Source organism: Delphinapterus leucas, chromosome 17 (genome assembly GCF_059928025.1).
Source record: "Delphinapterus leucas isolate spDelLeu-1000000601 "Yukka" chromosome 17, BTC_Dleu_Yukka2, whole genome shotgun sequence".
In the NCBI taxonomy this organism is placed as follows: domain Eukaryota; kingdom Metazoa; phylum Chordata; class Mammalia; order Artiodactyla; family Monodontidae; genus Delphinapterus; species Delphinapterus leucas.
In genome coordinates this window covers 18,325,735-18,345,407 of record NC_143145.1, presented here as the reverse complement: position 1 = coordinate 18,345,407, position 19,673 = coordinate 18,325,735, and the positions used below count along the sequence as shown (strand labels likewise).

General features: G+C 40.8%; 2 protein-coding genes across 5 annotated transcripts in view; one reads left to right on the top strand and one right to left on the bottom strand.

Annotated features, from left to right (window-relative positions):
- Positions 1–18,977, top strand: part of MTBP (MDM2 binding protein) — a 128,875-nt gene extending 109,898 nt beyond the window's left edge. Inside the window, exon 22 of the mRNA XM_089898768.1 lies at positions 11,309–18,977. Coding sequence (XP_089754894.1) covers positions 11,309–11,314 — 6 coding nt within the window. The 3' untranslated portion in view covers positions 11,315–18,977. The remainder of the gene's footprint in view (positions 1–11,308) is intronic.
- SNTB1 (syntrophin beta 1) overlaps positions 1–19,673 on the bottom strand; it is a 223,003-nt gene that overhangs the window by 20,488 nt on the left and 182,842 nt on the right. The gene's annotated exons all lie outside the window — the stretch shown is intronic.

Genomic DNA, 19,673 nt, shown 5'->3' with positions numbered 1-19,673 from the left:
TCCCTTGCCCCTACCCTCTGTTTCCTTACTTTAAAAATATAATTCTTGCCTCATATGATTAGGATTAAATATAAGAAAATATATAAAGAAAATATGTTGTGATGATCTGGAACCAAACCCGCAATATCTCCAAGGTCAGCCTGTGATGGATTTGTATGAGTCTGTCATTAAGGCAGTCTGAAATGTTGTCCTTAAAATATTTTTTAAATGCTCCTTTTATAGAGAAATATAAGGAGACTGAACCTACCAGACATAAAAATATATTTTAAGGCTGTATTATTCAAAACAGGTTAGTACTCATTCAGGTAGAAATGGGAAGATCAGTGGAACTAAACAGAAGATGGCTGGCTAATCAAAATAACAATGAGATGCTAATGTTAACCAAAGAGAAATGAAGAGGTCAAAAAGTTTGGTAACAGATTTGGGGTATACATTGGGGCAGCTTCTACATAAATTAAAAAGTATGTGAAGGAATGTATGTATATTCAAGGATTTTCAATGCCATGTTGTTTATAAAAGCAAAAGACTAGGAATACCTGGTTAAATATCATCATATATATATACTCATAGTATATATACTCAGTTATAATATATATGCTTGTGGAAAGAATGGGCTGTATTGATGTTTACAAAAATGAAACATCTATAGTAAACAAAAGTGAATAGACCAGGCTCCCATTTGTTTAAAAAAAGAAGGTGGGGAAGGAGTAATACACACACTTACATATTTATATATGCTTTTGTGTGTTTATAAAATATTTATGTAAGAACATATAAGAAAATACTAATAGTGGTTGCCCTGGGAAACATCTGAAGTAGAAAATTTGACTTCTCCTTATATATCTTTTTCTACTCTTATTTGCTTTTAACTGGGTACTTTTTTTTTTTTAGTTAAAATTACTTTTTTTTAAGGAAAGAAAAAACAAACCTGATTCTTTATGTTCCTAAGGGTACATAAATGTTAAATGCATTAAATGTCATGTTTATACACACACACAAAAAGAAAATATATAAAGGACTTGATCCAGTATTTAGTGCATCATAGTAAGCATTCAATAAAAATTATTTTCCTGATGCCTTCCCTGTTCACGTTCTCACTTTCTATCCACTAAATTTCCACCCAGAGGACATCAACTTTGTCACAGTCCAGGGATAGTGTAAATGTAACACAGAGGCACAAGTGAAGCAAAAAAGAAGTTACACCACCCTCTGAAGAATGTTACATGTTTGTGAATTTCTTACCAACATTTCTTTTTCTCTAGAGAGACTATAAAATGAAAGCCAGTAATAACTGGAAAATATAATTTGTTAGGAATTTTGCATTTGGTAAGTCTGAATATAAAGGAATGAAATTACTAACAGAGTGTAACAAGGTATGAGCAAGCCCTGTATCTAGCTGACCAATACCAGGCACAGGGAGTCCTTGATGGGGAAATTCACCGTGTTACAGGAAATAATGATTAAAAAAAAAAAAGCCCTTTGTGGGGAGGACTGTTGGTGTACTTTGTTATTTGTTTCATCACCAAATTCTCACTGAAGAAGAAAAGGGAAGAGGCAAAATGGATTTTTCAACTACCCAAGTGTGAATTATCTAACATTTGTGTCAAAGAACAAGTTGATTTGCAATCTGAAGAACATGCTGAATTATGTGTTCTTTTGAATATACCAATATTGGTTAATGAAACGTACAGTACTGTATGTAAACTGTGAGACAGAGCAAATTGTCTTTTCTGCTACCTAGTGTGCATACTGGTAACAAAAGGATACTTTTTCCAGATGAAAATCAAATTAACTACATCAGATATCCACACAATGCACCTGGGTACACATCTTCTGGATGGGGTACTATACAGTCCCAACAAATTATTTTAGAAACACATATGTGAATGTGGAGAAGTGCACCTGTACTCATTGAAAGGCTCCAAATATGCAACTGAACTCTGTAAAATAAAAGCTTAGAAACAAATCCATTAAACTGTCAAGCAATTTCATGCTTGATTTTATTTCTACTTTATTTTTTTAATTCTTAAATTTTTCTCTAAGCAACATATACTGCACAAGGTAAAGATTAGCTTTACAAGGCTATGGGACTAAAATGAAACCAAATATTTCACCTTAATTTCTAGAATCAGGACTTCCATTGCACTGAAAAATATATGCATTCTGACTCAGTGTGGAATACATATTTTGTTTGTTTAATGTTAGCGGCAGTTCAGGGCTGGAATACTAGATGAACTCATCTGTGTCCTCTTGCATTGGTTTGTGTCTGCGTTAGTCTAAATTGTCCATGTCTAGCTCCTATTACTTGACACCTGCAGCCTGTGGCTGTGGAATAACCTTTCTCAGAATGAAGTTAACCGATCCATGTGGGATGAAACCTACACTCATGGCCTCATTAATCCCTTACATGAACCCACTGGCCTCCAGCAAGTGAGTCACGAGGGCTGCTGAGACCTGCCAGTTGAAGTTACACGATCCTTTTGGATTCAGGGGTGCACTGGGGGGCCTTCGACGAGCTTCTTGCTCTGTTCAAGCCTCTTCTTCCATCCTTTCAACTGAGCACCAGAAATCACTCAGAACATAATTTGGCGGTGAGAGACCGTGTGAGGAATGGGAAGGAGGAAGGGGGCAAGCATACATGTCTGCAGTATCTGTGGAAGTGTTCAAGCATAGGCTGGTCAGCAACTCCCCAGGGATGGTAGAGTTCTCACCTTGAGAGTCTATGGTTAGATCAAAGCCGTCCCTGGACTTTGGGCCATCTTGGAAGAACCACACTTGGAGTAGATGATTTGCTTCTTGGGATCTAAGGTGAGGTAGCGACATTTCCAGCAAGGCTCAGACTGCCTAGGCTGGCAGCCAGCAGGAGTTCTTGGGTGCCCTCTCTGTATGTAAGGTTTGTCGCTCGTGTGTCAAAGTTGACAGCTCCTGGGTAGGAAGATGTTGGGGGAAGCAGGCTTGCTGTTGACAGCACAGTGATCGGCTGGTGCTCAAGACCAAGCGTAGCATGGATCTCCTCAAGGTAGGCGTCCCTCCTCTGGACGCCACACATCATTATCAATTCATTTACCCCACTGCTTAAGATCACCACGTCATCTCCCCTAATGTCCTTCAAGGTAGGAGCCTTGTCCCATCTCTCATTGATTCCTCAGTGTGTAGTATCTTACCTGATTCATAGTCGGTGTTCAATACATGTTGGCTGAGTAACGGCATCAATGCAAGTTTTGCAAAAGTTTTTGAAATGTGAGCTCAGTTTTACAAAGAGAAGTACACACACACACAAACACACACACTCATACACAACTGACCTATTTTGAAATCCTTTGAAATTTGGGGCCAGTGAAAAGCTCCTACTGGGCTCTTCATTTGCAGACTGCATTTGAGAACACATTACAGTAGTCAGATTCTGGATACAATGTACCAAGTAAATGTCAGCTGGACAGTAAGATTTTAAAAGTCATTTGGACTTCTGAAAGGGTAGGACTAAGGACAGAATCTGTCTGCCTGAGTTTTTCCCATCCTGCCGGGAACAGCCTTTTTACATTCCTCTCAAGATTCTTGCCAAAGATCTTTCCTGATCTGCAGTCTCGGTGGGGTGGGGGGCAGGGGACTCTGAAACAGCTATTATTTATCTTTCAATTAAATTTTTAAGCAAGTGTATCCTTAAAAATACGACCATCTGTCTCTTATCTGCAGTGGGGACTACACTACAGAAACCAAGGAAATGCTGTCTCCCTAGAGAAGATAACTTTCTTACCCAGCTAGAAAAAATACTGGCGCCCAGGGACAGGGTTTCAAGGTGCAATTCACACCCAATTTCCTTTTTTTTTAAAATGTTTATTTATTCTTATTAGTCATCCATTTTATACACATCAGTGTATACATGTCAATCCCAATTGCCCAATTCATCAAACCACCCCCCCACCCCCCCGTGGCTTTCCCCGCTTGGTGTTCATACATTTGTTCTCTACATCTGTGTCTCAATTTCTGCTCTGCAAACCGAATAATCCGTACCATTTTTCTAGGTTCCACATATATGTGTTAATATACGATATTTGTTTTTCTCTTTCTGACTTACTTCACTCGGTATGACAGTCTCTAGATCCATCCACGTCTCTACAAATGACCCGATTTTGTTCCTTTTTATGGCTGAGTAATATTCCATTGTATATATGTACCACATCTTCTTTATCCATTCGTCTGTCGATGGGCATTTAGGTTGCTTCCATGGCCTGGCTATTGTAAATAGTGCTGCAGTGAACACTGGGATGCATGTGTCTTTTTGAATTATGGTTTTCTCTGGGTATATGCCCAGTAGTGGGATTGCTGGGTCATATGGTAGTTCTATTTTTAGTTTTTTAAGGAACCTCCATACTATTCTCCTTACTGGCTGTATCAATTTACATTCCCACCAAGAGTGCAAGAGGGTTCCCTTTTCTCCACACCCTCTCTAGCATTTCTTGTTTGTAGATGTTCTGATGATGCCCATTCTAACTGGTGTGAGGTGATACCTCATTGTAGTTTTGATTTGCATTTCTCTAATAATTAGTGATGTTGAGCAGCTTCTCATGTGCTTCTTGGCCATCTGTATGTCTTCTTTAGAGAAATGTCTATTTAGGTCTTCTGCCCATTTTTGGATTGGGCTGTTTGTTTTTTTAATATTGAGCTGCATGACCTGTTTATATATTTCGGAGATTAATCCTTTGATGATTCATTTGCAAATATTTTCTCCCATTCTGAGGGTTGTCTTTTTGTCTTGTTTATGGTTTCCTTTGTTGTGCAAAAGCTCTTAAGTTTCATTAGGTCCCATTTGTTTATTTTTGTTTTTATTTCCATTACTCTAGGAGGTGGATGAAAAAAGATCTTGCCGTGATTTATGTCAAAGAGTGTTCTTCCTGTGTTTTCCTCTAAGAGTTTTATAGTGCCCGGTCTTACATTTAGGTCTATAATCCATTTTGAGTTTATTTTTGTGTATGGTGTTAGGGAGTTTTCTAATTTCATTCTTTTATATGTAGCTGTCCAGTTTTCCAAGCACCACTTACTGAAGAGGCTGTCTTTTCTCCATTGTATATCCTTGCCTCCTTTGTCACAGATTAGTTGACCATAGGTGCATGGGTTTATCTCTGGGCTTTCTATCATGTTCCACTGATCTATATTTCTGTTTTTGTGCCAGTACCATATTGTCTTGATTACTGTAGCTTTGTAGTATAGTCTGAAGTCAGGGAGTCTGATTCCTCCAGCTCCGTTTTTTTCCCTCAAGACTGCTTTGGCTATTCGGAGTCTTTTGTGTCAACATACAAATTTTAAGATTTTTTGTTCTAGTTCTGTAAAAAATGCCACTGGTAATTTGATAGGGATTGCATTGAATCTGTAGATTGCTTTGAGTAATATAGTCATTCTCACAATATTGATTCTTTTAATCCAAGAACATGGATACCATCTGTTGGTATCATCTTTAATTTCTTTCATCAGTGTCTTATAGTTTTCTGCATACAGGTCTTTTGTCTCCCTAGGTAGGTTTATTCCTAGGTATTTTATTCTTTTTGTTGCAGTGGTAAATGGGAGTGTTTCCTTAATTTCTCTTTCAGATTTTTCATCATTAGTGTATAGGAATGCAAGAGATATCTGTGCATTAATTTTGTATCCTGCAACTTTACCAAATTCATTGATTAGTTCTAGTAGTTTTCTGGTGGCATCTTTAGAATTCTCTATGTATAGTATCATGTCATCTGCAAATAGTGACAGTTTTAATTCTTCTTTTCCAATTTCTATTCCTTTTATTTCTTTTTCTTCTCTGATTGCCATGGCTAGGACTTCCAAAACTAGGCTGAATAATAGTGGTGAGAGTGGACATCCTTGTCTTGTTCCTGATCTTAGAAGAAATGCTTTCAGTTTTTCACCATTGAGAATGATGTTTGCTGTGGGTTTGTCATATACGGCCTTTATTATGTTGAAGTAGGTTCCCTCTATGCCCACTTTCTGGAGAGTTTTTATCATAAACCAGTGTTGAATTTTGTCAAAAGCTTTTTCTGCATCTATTGAGATGACCATATGGTTTTTATTTTTCAATTTGTTAATATGTGTATCACATTGATTGATTTGCATATATTGAAAAATCCTTGCATCTCTGGATAAATCCCACTTCATCATGGTGTATGATCCTTTTAATGTGTTGTTGGATTCTGTTTGCTAATATTTTGTTGAGGAGTTTTACATCTATATTCATCAGTGATATTGGTATGTAATTTTCTTTTTTTGTAGTATCTTTGTCTGGTTTTGGTATCAGGGTGATGGTGGCCTCATAGAATGAGTTTGGGAGTTTTCCTTCCTCTGCAATTTTTTGGAAGAGTTTGAGAAGGATGGGTGTTTGCTCTTCCCTAAATGTTTCATAGAATTCACCTGTGAAGCCATCTGGTCCTGGGCTTTTGTTTGTTGGAAGATTTTTAATCACAGTTTCAATTTCATTACTTGTGATTGGTCTGTTCATATTTTCTATTTCTTTCTGGTTCAGTCTTGGAAGGTTATACCTTTCTAAGAATTTGTCATTTCGTTCAGGTTGTCCATTTTATTGGCATAGACTTGCTTGTAGTAGTCTCTTAGGATGCTTTGTATTTCTGTGGTGTCTGTTGTAACTTCTCCTTTTTCATTTCTAATTTTATTGGAGTCCTCTCTCTCTTTTTCTTGATGAGTCTAATGGTTTTATCAATTTTGTTTATCTTCTCAAAGAACCAGCTTTTAGTTTTATTGATCTTTGCTATTGTTTTCTTTGTTTCTATTTCATTTATTTCTGCTCTGATCTTTATGATTTCTTTCCTTCTGCTAACTTTGGGTTTTGTTTGTTCTTCTTTCTCTAGTTCTGTTAGGTGTAACGTTAGATTGTTTACATGAGATTTTTCTTGTTTCTTGAGGTAGGCTTTTATAGCTATAAAATTCCCTATTAGAACTCCTTTTGCTGCATCCCATAGGTTTTGGATCGTCGCGTTTTCCTTGTCATTTGTCTCCAGGTATTTTTTGATTTCTTCTTTGATTTCTTTAGTGATATCTTGGTTATTTAGTAACGTATTGTTTAGCCTCCATGTGTTTGTGGTTTTTATGTTTTTTTCCCTGTAATTCATTTCTAATCTCATAACGTTGCGGTCAGAAAAGATGCTTGATATGATTTCAATTTTCTTAAATTTACTGAGGCTTGATTTGTGACCCAAGATGTGATCTATCCTGGAGAATGTTCCATATGCACTTGAGAAGAAAGTGCAATCTGCTGTTTTTGGATGGAATGTCCTATAACTGTCAATTAAATCTATCTGATCTATTGTGTCATTTAAAGCTTGTGTTTCCTTATTAATTTTCTGCTTGGATGATCTGTCCATTGGTGTAAGTGAGGTGTTAAAGTCCCGCACTATTATTTTGTTATTGTTGATTTCCTCTTTTATAGCTGTTAGCAGTTGCCTTATGTATTGAGGTGCTTCTATGTTGGGAGCATATATATTTGTAATTGTTGTATCTTCTTCTTGGATTGATCCCTTGACCATGATGTAGTGTCCTTCCTTGTCTCTTATAACATTCTTTATTTTAAAGTCTATTTTATCTGATATAAGTATTGCTACTCCAGCTTTCTTTGATTTCCATTTACATGGAATATCTTTTTCCATCCCCTCACTTTCAGTCTGTATATGTCCCTAGGTCTGAAGTAGGTCTCTTGTAGACAGTATACAGATGGGTCTTGTTTTTGTATCCATTCAGCAAGCCTGTGTCTTTTGTTTGGAGCATTTAATCCATTCACAATTAAGGTAATTATTGATATGTATGTTCCTATTACCATTTTCTTGATTTTGGGGTGTTTGTTTTTGTAGATCCTTTTTTTCTCTTGTGTTTCACACTTAGAGAAGTTCCTTTAGCACTTGTTGTAGAGCTGGTTTGATGGTGCTGAATTCTCTTAGCTTTTGCTTGTCTGTAAAGCTTTTGATTTCTCCATTGAATCTGAATGAGATCCTTGCTGGGTAGAGTAATCTTGGTTGTAGGTTCTTCCATTTCATCACTTTAAGTATATCATGCCACTCCCTTCTGACTTGTAGAGTTTCTGCTGAGAAATGAGCTGTTAACCTTAAGGGAGTTCCCTTGTTATTTGTCATTCTTCCCTTTCTGCTTTCAATAATTTTTCTTTGTCTTTAATTTTTGCCAATTTGATTACTATGTGTCTTGGCGTGTTTCTCCTTGCGTTTATTCTGTATGGGACTCTATGCGCTTCCTGGACCTGGGTGGCTATCTCCTTTCCCATGTTAGGGAAGTTTTCAACTATAATCTCTTCAAATATTTTCTCTGGTCCTTTCTCTCTCTCTTTTCTCCTTCTGCGACCCCTATAATACGAATGTTGGTGCGTTTAATGTTGTCCCAGAGGTCTCTTAGGCTGCCTTCATTTCTCTTCATTCTTTTTTCTTTATTCTGTTCCGCAGCAGTGAATTCCACCATTCTGTCTTCCAGGTCACTTATCCGTTCTTCTGCCTCAGTTATTCTGCTATTGATTCCTTCTAGTGTATTTTTCATTTCAGTTATTGTATTCATCTCTGTTTGTTTGTTCTTTAATTCTTCTAGGTCTTTGTTAAACATTTCTTGCATCTTCTTGATCTTTGCCTCCATTGTTTTTCTGAGGTCCTGGATCATCTTCAGTATCATTATTCTGAATTCTTTTTCTGGAAGATTGCCTATCTCCATTTCATTTAGTTGTTTTTCTGGGGTTTTACCTTGTTTCTTCATCTGGTACACAGCCCTCTGACTTTTCATCTTGTCTGTCTTTCTGTGAATGTGGTTTTTGTTCCACAGGCTGCAGGATTGTAGTTCTTCTTGCTTTTGCTGTCTGCCCTCTGGTCTCACACCGAATTTCTAAGTTTTATCTGAAACTGCTTGAGAAGCCAAAGGACATGTTTTGTTCCGGTACAAAATTCAGATACACATTTCCATGGCTGGAAGCAAAGCCACAAACTCTAGCAAGATTTTACACTCCCTGTTAGCAAGGAGTGTAGATAATTGAACAAGTGAATAGGACCATATAACATGAGAGAGTGGGGCAAGAGAATAAAGCCATAGGTAGGAGGGGACATAGCAGAGAGGCAGATACCCCAATGGCTCTTTGCCAATGGTATGACCTTGACAAGTTTCTTAAACTCTTCATGCCTTGGGTTCATCAAATGGAAACTGGGGGTAGCAACATGTCAGGATGAAATGAGTTACAGGAATACTGTATGGAACAGCACCTGGCACAGAATATATAGTAATAGTCATTATTATAATTAATTTGATCTGCACAGGACTTTTTATTTGATTATCCCCTGCTGTATACTTAGCACCTAGAACAACTCCAAGCACACGGCAGGTGCTCAGTAAATATTTTTTAAATGAATGACTAAATGAACAGCTAGACTACAAAGAGGACTCTTTTCCAAGAAGTTTGTGATTAATTACTGCTATGAGATATTGACTTCTCTCCCACCCTCCATCCCTCAACCACACCAAACAGTAGTTACGGCTAAATCCAAAGAATTTGGTTTGCATCCACTAAAATGCTAATTTCCAGATTAATTCAGTCCTAAAAAAAAGTGATCTTGAAAGGTATCTGGGATTGGATGTTCTATGAGATTAGTCTAACATCCATTTCCTGTTTCTTCTTTCAAATCCATCTTTAGCAACTGGTGTTTCCAGTAGTAGCTTGGTTGCTTAGGGAGTCTGAGTGTTTTGGGGGGTTTTTTGGTCTGGGAGTAGAAGGTAATCATCTTATCAAAAAAATGAAAGTCATTAAGTTTTTACATTCATGGCTAGCATGGATCCAGTGTACATTTAAAGAATTATATATAATTAGGTCCCTAACCCATTTATCTTTCTATAAGATAAAAAGAAAGGGCGAAACATTTTAAAATTACTTCCAATTCCCAAAGTGGTGGATTCCATGAGGCTCAGAAGGGCTATGTGATAAGCCCACTTTCAAGTCAAATTCTTTGTCCAAGATTTGGGGGAACAAGGCAGTAGAAATACTCATTACTGTGGGAGGCCAGGCCACCTGTTTCTCTATCAATAACTGAGGTATGACATAAGGCTGCATATTGTTTCTTGATCCTCAGATATGCCCCTTTTGTCTGACTGGTTTTGAGATAAACAGAAACAAAAACATCTATTTCATAAGGGATGCTTATGCACTAATTTAATTCTGGATAGGTGTTCACATAAAATGTTCCATAAAAAAACATTATTATTAATATCCTTAATTAAAACAAAAACAGTTGCAGCACACAGATTCAGCCAAATTAGTAAAATTACAGATTAGGTAACTGGGTTGCTAAGCAACATTACATCCTCATTTTACTTAATTGCTGTAATTAGCATCTCCCTGCATAGCACAATGCAAGACACACAAAAATAAGTAAAGAAAAGAAAGAAAGGAAGGAAGGAAGAAGAAAGAAAGAGAGGGAGAGAAAGAAAGGGAGGATGGAAGGAAGGAAGGGAAGGAGGGAGGGAGGAAGGAAAAGCAGCCGGTTAGATCCCTTCAGTGGTTCTGGTGCTCCTTTTGAATACTTTCATCAACTGGTCACCCCTAATGGGGCTCAGCAGTCAACAGACTCTTCAGGAAAGAAGTGAGGGGAAATAATCTCTAATAAACCCCAAACTATCAGACAGGAAGGGCTGCCCAAGAACAAGCGTGCTGTCCCTTGGCCAAGAATAACTGAACACTTACTTCATTTCTACCTTCTAAACTTCTTTCATCTGAATATGGTGGTAAAAGACTTAGGCAAGGTCCCATCTCTCAGAAAGTTGATATCATTGAGGGATACTGAGTGTAAGCAAAGACCCACTGAACATTGGAGAATGAGCAGCAAAACAGATTGGAGCCCAGTTTTGACTAGTTAATGGTATTACCCAGGTGCATTTCCAGAGACACGTGATCATCCTCCACACATTCCCCATGGCCTCACAATCATTCAGAGCCAGCTTCCGGCAGTTATAAAGAGGGAGGAAAGTAGATGTGAAAAGTTGCACTGATAAACTATCTCGTCTATCCTCCACAGTGACTCTTGACAGTGTATTATGAGCTCCATTTTCCAAACAAGGAATCCATGGTTCTCTGTGGTAAAGTAGCTGCCCAGCACCACATATTGAGTGTCCAGCATTTGAGCCCAGGTCCACAAGACTCTTTCCATCATACCAGGAAAAGGGGCCAAACTCCACCTGGTCAACTTTAGGTGGGAGGGAAATTAAAGTGAGAGAGTATAATGAAGACTTCAGGTCATCCATGGGCTTAACTCATCCATGTACTTTCCTTCTCCAGGGATAAACAAGACTCACAGTCTGATGGATGCTGTCACATCATGACCATCCAATGTCTTTCTTGGTAAGTTTTTCCTTTCAAGTTAATAGCCTTTTAATTATTTAGCAATTTTAGAACTCTAATTTTTAGATATATTCTTTGAATTGTCTGATTATCTTTACATATTCTTCTATCCCATCTATGCTTTAATTACTTCAACGTATATCACAATGGGTATAGAATACATATTATTAAAAGACCTTCAAGAACTTCTCCATGTAAGGTAATGACAATTAAAATCAGCCCTGGTTTACTGAGAAAATAAAGCCATGAGTGCATAAACTGAACAATTAGCTCTTACAACATTTGGCTTTTATCTCTCGCATTTTTTTTTAATTCCCCTACTATCAGCCTCTAGTACCATGTTGGCGCCTAACAGGAGCCTGTTAAAAGTTTCTTAAATTGAACTGAAATTCCTTCTCCAAGGATGAAGCCATCAGTTAAGCCACCTACCTGCAGTGCTGTTACAGGCAGCATTCAGAACTAACTTTGTGATGTGAGGTAAGGGGTTCCAGTTTCCCTATTTCCATCTCACACTTCCCTCTCCCTATAAACAAACCCACAACTGTTAATTAACCCAGTCCTTACATCACAATGACTTTGGTTTAAGACACTACAAGTCCCTGATAAATACAGTATCACAGGTAGGATCAGATAGGTCCAATTACTTCTCAGTCATTCATACATTAATGCCAATTATTAATATTTTCCCCAATAATAACAGTTGCTAGCATTTATCAGTCACTTATTATATCTCAGTAATCTGCTAACCGTTTACATACACTGTCTCAGTCGGTCCTATTAATAACTATGTGAAGCAGAAGGTACCATAACCTCCTTCATATAGATGAGGGGACTTGTTTTCAGAGAGATTGATATTTTGCCCCAATCACTTTGCAAGTAGAGGTCTCAGAATTTGACTCCTGGTTTGTCTGATTCCAAAGTCCATGAATCTCCTCACTCTGCTCATCTCCCACTCACCACCTCTGAAGAACTCCTGGATTGGTAAGAAGGAGGGCAGGAGGCTGACAGTTAATATGTGTACTAGGTATATGGGAACAAATGGAATGGATGGGTGTGTAGGCAAACCCCCCACTTTTCAGTTTGACGGAGTGCAGATTCTTGGGCATGTAGATCCTTTCATGCTACCCTAGGGAATGCCCATGGAACATGCCCACATTCTGTAAGAGTGAGGGCGGCTCCTAGGCTTAGCGTGAAAACCATGGGCTGATTATAATGTAATGTTTGACAAATGCAATTGGCCAGCCTTTTCCAGTGGAAAGCATTCTTAAAATGTCTGAGGCTGGCCTGACGCAGCAGCTACTTTTAGCGCTTAGAAACAGGTTAGTTCCTGAGGCACCAAAGATTCCCCCAAATGTTCCATGTCTCTGGTTCCCAAGTGATATCAAAGGAGAGGAGTGCATATCCATCTGTTCCTTTTTTTGAGCTACTTCAAACCCACAGGTCAGGGAACTGGGCTCAGAGCAGCGTCATTCTTTTTACAAGCTCTGTGCTTCTGAATTTTTCACCAACCACTGGGACTGGGTGGGCAGAATTTCTGGGTTAAACTTCTTCTAGAATTCCAGAAATATTGCAACCTTACTCCTCGCTCTCTGTAGACCTATCTCACTTGCCATTTGTGACGACAGTGACAAAAAACCAACACACTTACTCCTTATGGGCAAGAATACCTTTCTTTTTTTTTAATGTTCAGCAACATCAAATAAGCTTTTAGCTAAGCAAAAAATGTTTTCCCAGGGATGCATAAAAAGCTGAAGGATGAGAACAACTAAAATTACAACATGTTTGCAAACTTGCTGAGCACACTGCTATGAACTGCGCCATCAATGTACAGAGGCACCATGGAATTTTGTCAGTGGAAAAAGTGACTGCCTGTAACTTCTCTGCATGGAGGCTGACACCAAGAACATATTGTGAGCATTTCTAGGGCCTCTGCCTTGAAATACAATCAAATTTTCATCTTCCAGAAAAATATAAATTAGATGTGCCTGGGCCCCCCCAAAAAACCTCAAAACAAATCAGCAAATCAACTATGAACTGTCTGAGCTGAGGGATAACTTGATTTTAGAAGAAAACTGTTTCCTACTGGCTACAGTCCCAGCCAGTTCTTTCTGTGCAAAAGAAAAGACTATCTCTGACCTCCTGAACAATGCTTTCCAGAACTGCTAAGATGAAGGGAAGAGGCCTGACAGCTGCCCAGTCCTGCTATGTGCCAGGCATCATGCTAAATAAGGCTGTAGTTAAGTCAGTGCAATGGATTGAATTCTGCTCCACCCCTACCCTATCAATTCATACGATGAAGCCCTAATCTTCAATGTGACTATATTTAGAGATAGAACCAAGGTCATTAAGGTTAAATGAGATCTTAATGATGGGGCCATGCTCTGATGGGATTAGTGTCCTTGTAAGAAGAGGCCCTGGAGAGCTCAAGTTTTCTCTCTCTCTCCTCATGCATGCAAAGAAGTCATGTGAGCATGTAGCAAGGTGGCAGCCATCTACCAAATCAAGAAGAGAGCTCTCACCAGAAACCAACCATGCTTGGACCCTGATCTTAGACTTCCAGCCACCAGAATTGTAAGAAAATAATTATCTGTTGCTTAAGCCACCCAGTCTATGGTATTTTGTTGTGGCAGCACAAGCTAATACAGTCATCATATTTTAACTTTCATAATCACTCTGCAGTAGACATTTTTCAGACAAGGAAAATATTTTCAGACAAGGAAAATGAGGCTCAGAGAGGAGAAGTGATTTGCTCAAGATCATACAGCCTGTAAACTTGGGCTTAACTGGGCAAAACTGGAGTGTGAACCCAAGTCTGTCAAATCCAATACTGTGATCTTTCCTCTCTACCATTAAATAAAGTTGTTGTTCTTTTAATTTTTTAAGGAGATAAGAGTAAAAATAACTAAATTTATTTAGCATTTACCATCATCATATGCACGTTACACTGTCTAATGTGATCCTCTTTTTTTAAATTAATTTATTTTTGGCTGCATTGGGTCTTCATTGCTGCACGCAGGCTTTCCCTAGTTGCAGCGAGAGGGGGCTACTCTTCGTTGTGGTGTGTGGGCTTCTCATTGCGGTGGCTTCTCTTGTTGCGGAGCACAGGCTCTAGGCACGTGGGCTTCAGTTGTGGCACGCTGGCTCCTTAGTTGTGGCTCACGGGCTCTAGAGCGCAGGCTCAGTGGTTGTGGCGCATGGGCTTAGTTGCTCCACGGCATGTGGGCTCTTCCCAGACTAGGGCTCGAACCCGTGTTCCCTGCATGGGCAGGCAGATTCTTAACCACGGCGCCCCCAGGGAAGCCCCTAATGTAATCCTTATAACAACCTTGTCAGGCAGGTACAAATATTATCCACATATTACAAATATGGGATATGAGGCAAAAAGAGATGGTATGATTTGCCCAAGTTTCCAAAGCTGGTAAGTAGCTGGGATTTGGAGCCATGTTGTACTGTCTGAGGGATAATTCAATCATAGAAGAAACCTGTTTCCTACTGGTGACACTCCCAGCCAGCTTCTCTCATGCAAGACTGTCTCTAACATTCCGAACAATGCTTCCCAGCACCGCTAAGCAAAGAGAAGAGGACTGACAGCTGCCCCGTCCTGCTGTGTGCCAGGCATCATGCTAAATAAGGCTGTACTTAAGTCATCACTGTGCAGTGACATCCTGTGCACTGGAGGATCCATGCAGTGGGGCACTGCACAGTAATTCAAAGGAAGCTGAGGTAGAGGGCAAAGGACCCATGGAAAATGCCTATAAGATGAAAAAGCAGGGCAGCCATACTGTACATTCTAGGAGCTGTGAGCACCTGGATCCAGGACACCCTTTGAACTAATTCATCATTGGTCATCACAGCTTGAGGCAAAACAGTGCTTCCGAAGAACCGCAGAGGAGAAGGAACCCAGTCCTTGCTATGGCATTTCCTTCCTACCAGGAAGGCAGCAGAGCCTTCCAGGAATCTTCTAAACCAGTGGTTCTTATTAGCCTGCATCAGAAACACCTGGAGGGCTTGTTTACTCACAGATGGGTTGGGCTCCACTTCAGAAGTTTCTGATTTAATTGGTCTGAAGTGGGATGGAGAATTTGCAGTCTGGGACCCTACTTTGAGAACCCTTGGTCTAAGTCCTGGGTAGAAACTCCAGGTCTCTGAGAGCATCCCCAGCTCCGTCCTCACTCTGTTGGGGGATCTGAGTGGCCATCTATTCATGATTAAGTTGTTAGGAGAGCTAAGGAAAGCTTTGAGCAGATTCAAAGAGCCACCAAAACTTCAGGGAATAAGAAACATGCTCCTGGGACGCTGCAGAGAATGGTGGTAAAGAAGGTGGGTTCAGAAGCAGAATCTCAGGTCTGATTCTCACCAGCTGTATGACTGGGTAAGTTACTTAGCCTCTTAGTTCCTCAGCTTACTTCTTTGTGAAATCGGAATAAAACTTAAACCTTGTAGGGTTGTGAGGATTAAATGTGGTATCCCTGAGGACTACATGTGCTTGATGCTTGTTAAAAACACAGACTCCTGGGCTTCCCTGGTGGCGCAGTGGTTAAGAATCCGCCTGCCAATGCAGGAGACATGGGTTCGAGCCCTGGTCCAGGAAGGTCCCCCTGCCAATGCAGGAGACATGGGTTCGAGCCCTGGTCCAGGAAGGTCCCACATGCCGTGGAGCAACTAAGCCCGTGTGCCACAACTACTGAGCCTATGCTCTAGGGCCCGAGCGCCACAACTGCTGAAGCCCGTGCTCCGCAACAAGAGAAGCCACTGCAATGAGAAGCCCGTGCACTGCAATGAAGAGTAGCCCCTGCTCGCCACAACTAGAGAAAGCCTGCAAGCAACAATGAAGACCCAACGCTGCCAAAAATAAAATAAATAACTTTTTTAAAAAAGGAGCTGCTGTCTTAAACAACAACAACAACAACAAAACAGACTCCTGACTCCTAACCCTGGCCTGCTCAGCCAGAATCTCCAAGGCAGGGCCTTGGGACTAGAATCCTTAATAAACAGCCAGGTGAATCTTAAATTGGGTAAGTTTTGCAAACTCAGATAGAATCCATGTAAAGCCCTTGGCGTTGATCTAGGCTCCCTCCACAAAGGTCAGCCACTGGCTTATTACCAGCTGGGTCTAGCTATTTGCAAATGGTACTACCATGGCCTTTGTGATAACGTTACCCAGGATGATTAATTAGTAGACACCCTAACCTATAATAAAATTTTAGAAGACGTGGCTCTGTATCCACAAATAAAAATTAATTGAACCATACATTGAAGATTCATGTACAGTACTGTTTATAAATTTTACCTCAATAAAAGGTTTTCAAAAGAAATATTAAAAAGACGTGACTCCCCTTCCTTAGAGAAATGCCCTCGAAGACAAATAACGCTACTAGACAGGCTGTGTGCCCAAATGCTCATGTATCAAGGGCACAGTGCCACACGTGACTGCCTGGAACACATGGAAAGTAAGTGAGTCACCTGATGAACTTCAGTATGCGGTCGGGGAAGAAGCCACTGGAAGTACTGGGGTAGCTTCTGTAATGCAATGATCCAGAGTTTCCTTGGACTTCTACCGCTTCTAACGGTGGTTTCTCTAAACCATCCTCAGCCCAGCCTCCCACCTCAGAGAACCAGCTTTACCTGCAAGGACACAAGAGTTTCAGTCCTCAGCTGAGATGAACGCTGCTTCACAGCCTGGGGCTACATCTCCCCCGCGTGATTACACAGGGCAAGGGAGGGGTCGTTTTCCTCGCTCTTTGTTTGCCAAGTCTTTTTCTAGACACATCCACAGGGTCGAGGAGGGGAGCTGACCATGACCAGTGTGTGCAAACCACGGTAGCTGATGAACAAGCCAAAAGGTCAGTGAAAAACCCATTTCCCCAAAGCGCATCTCTCCCTGGGTTTGGCAGAGGGCAGCATTCTGCCTAGTGCATTAACAGATGAGGACTCAGAAGAGGGAGGTGAAGTGATCAGGCGGGGTAAGACTGTTTTCGCGGGAGCAAAACTAGGATGGGAAGTTCAGCTCCTGCATCTCCAGCCTGCTGCTCAAGGACAGACAGCTCCTTACCTACTAGCTCAAGGGGCTGAAGTAAGAATGGACTGCCAGCGCTGCCTTAACATCTCACCTCTGCCTCACAGGCTTCCAGCTTAAGATCAGGGTCATGATTATGGGGCTAATTTTATCATTGCTCCTATGGCTAATATACGCACATCATAATGAATTATTTTGCAGTGCAGAGGTCAGTAATTTGGGAGAGGGGTAGCGAGATGAGAAGTCAAGTATCCCCGCTACATCTCCTTTATATTTAGGTGGCAGACATTGATTTTTTAAAATGTTGCATCTTCTGTTCTAAATGAGCAGTTTGCACTGAATGGGGTTTCCATTTCCTATTTCCATATTGGATGCAGGCTTATGGTTTTAGGCTATTCATGTGTTTTGCTCATAATCCAGACCTGACATCCCTATGGCTCATGAGCCTATGACAGGCGCCCCACCCAAACCTACTCAGATACCCTTTACTGTGTCTGTGCACCCATCTCTCCTTCTGGGGGCTTTGCTTTTTTATGGGTTCATATCTATGATTTTCTTCAATGTGTGCCCTCAGCCACAGGTGCCCTGCTTGCGCCGACAGCCTGAAAATCCTGTAGGATGAAATCCCATCAGGCAGCCTGAGCTTTGACTGACTGCTGTGGAATGGGCAAGTCCAGTCACTTGCCCGAATTGGGACAAATTCTGAGGAAGTCATGTATGCTCTAGGGCAGTGCTGTGCAACAGAGCTCCCTGTGATGATGGAAATGTTGTACATCTGTGCTGTCCAAAATGGTAGCCATTAGCCCCAACAGCTGAGTCCTAGAAATGTGGCCAGTGTGATTGAGGAACTAAATATTTAAAATCCTGAATGAAGAAGTGCATGCACGCAGGAATGAAACAGTAGCCTCCACTAGGTCAGAATGCTGAGAAACGGTGAGGCAAAAGCTACATGTTAGGCTAAGTTTTATTCTCAAGTTGCCTGAGGATTACCCAGAAACATTACCTTCTCTAAACGTTTTTTTCCTGAAAACCGTTCCAAGAGGCATGAGTCCAGTTTATCTGAGATCTCAGTAACTGGAAGACCATGATTGTGGTCTAATCTTTCTTTGGTTTCAATTACAGAAATGTCTCAGAATCTGAACATCAGTGCCCATGGATGAGGAAAATGGATATTAACTGCAGGGGACTGGGGGCCTCCCTGGTGGCGCAGTGGTTGAGAGTCAGCCTGCTGATGCAGGGGACACAGGTTCGTGCCCCGTTCCGGGAAGATCCCACATGCCGTGGAGCGGCTGGGCCCGTGAGCCATGGCTGCTGGGCCTGCGCGTCCGGAGCCTGTGCTCCGCAACGGGAGAGGCCACAGCAGTGAGAGGCCCATGTACCGGAAAAAAAAAAAAAAAGAAAGCGATGGGGATTGCGCTGAATTTGAATGAACCCCAAGACATAGCCTGAATCTTCGCAAGAACATTTCAGGATGCTTGGATTCTGATCGTTGAGGTTTTATTATAAACATCAGTAGTACTTGAATAGCTAGCCTGCCGAAATTTCTGAGGCTCAATTAGGAGACTCAAATTAAATTACTGTTTTATTTCATTTTATTTATTTGATTAATATCTAAGTGATCTAGGCCTGGTTCCTAGCCCCGGAAGGCTTCCTGTATTCACCTCTGGGGCCAATAATTGGCATTTTCAGGTTACTTCTGCTGTTCTCCATAACCAACCATGAGTGGAAGTAGGAGGGATTTTAGGGAGTTTCAGCTCTATTCACTATTGCCATTTTGAGTTTGTGGTACTTTTGCTCTGCTACTGAGTCTCATCTTCTTCCCTGCACCTGAGCCTTGACTATAACCTGTTAGGCATCTCAATCCCTTCAGAACGGAGAACCCATCTTGATTCTACCTCTTGCTCAGAACAGATGCCCCCAAACCTCAGTCCACTATGCTGCATCCACTGGACCAAACTCCTTCCAGAGTTTGCCCCACATTGTTCAATAATTCATTCAACAGACATTTAAGGGCCCCAAATTACCAGGCACTATGCCAGTGGGGGCCACAAACATTATGTTAACACACATAGCTACTAGGTAGAGAAACAGAGGTAACGGGAGTAGTGAAAACTGCACCCATTATCATAAGGCACATACAGAAAGAGCTCGCAGCAGAAGCCAGGCGTGAAGGCAAGACTCTGGTTTGATGTGCTTTCATGCTCAGGATATAGGGCTTTAAAGAAGGGGGGAAGCATATGATGTATTAGGATAATGTCACATGAACAATAAGTGTGCATTGAAGGT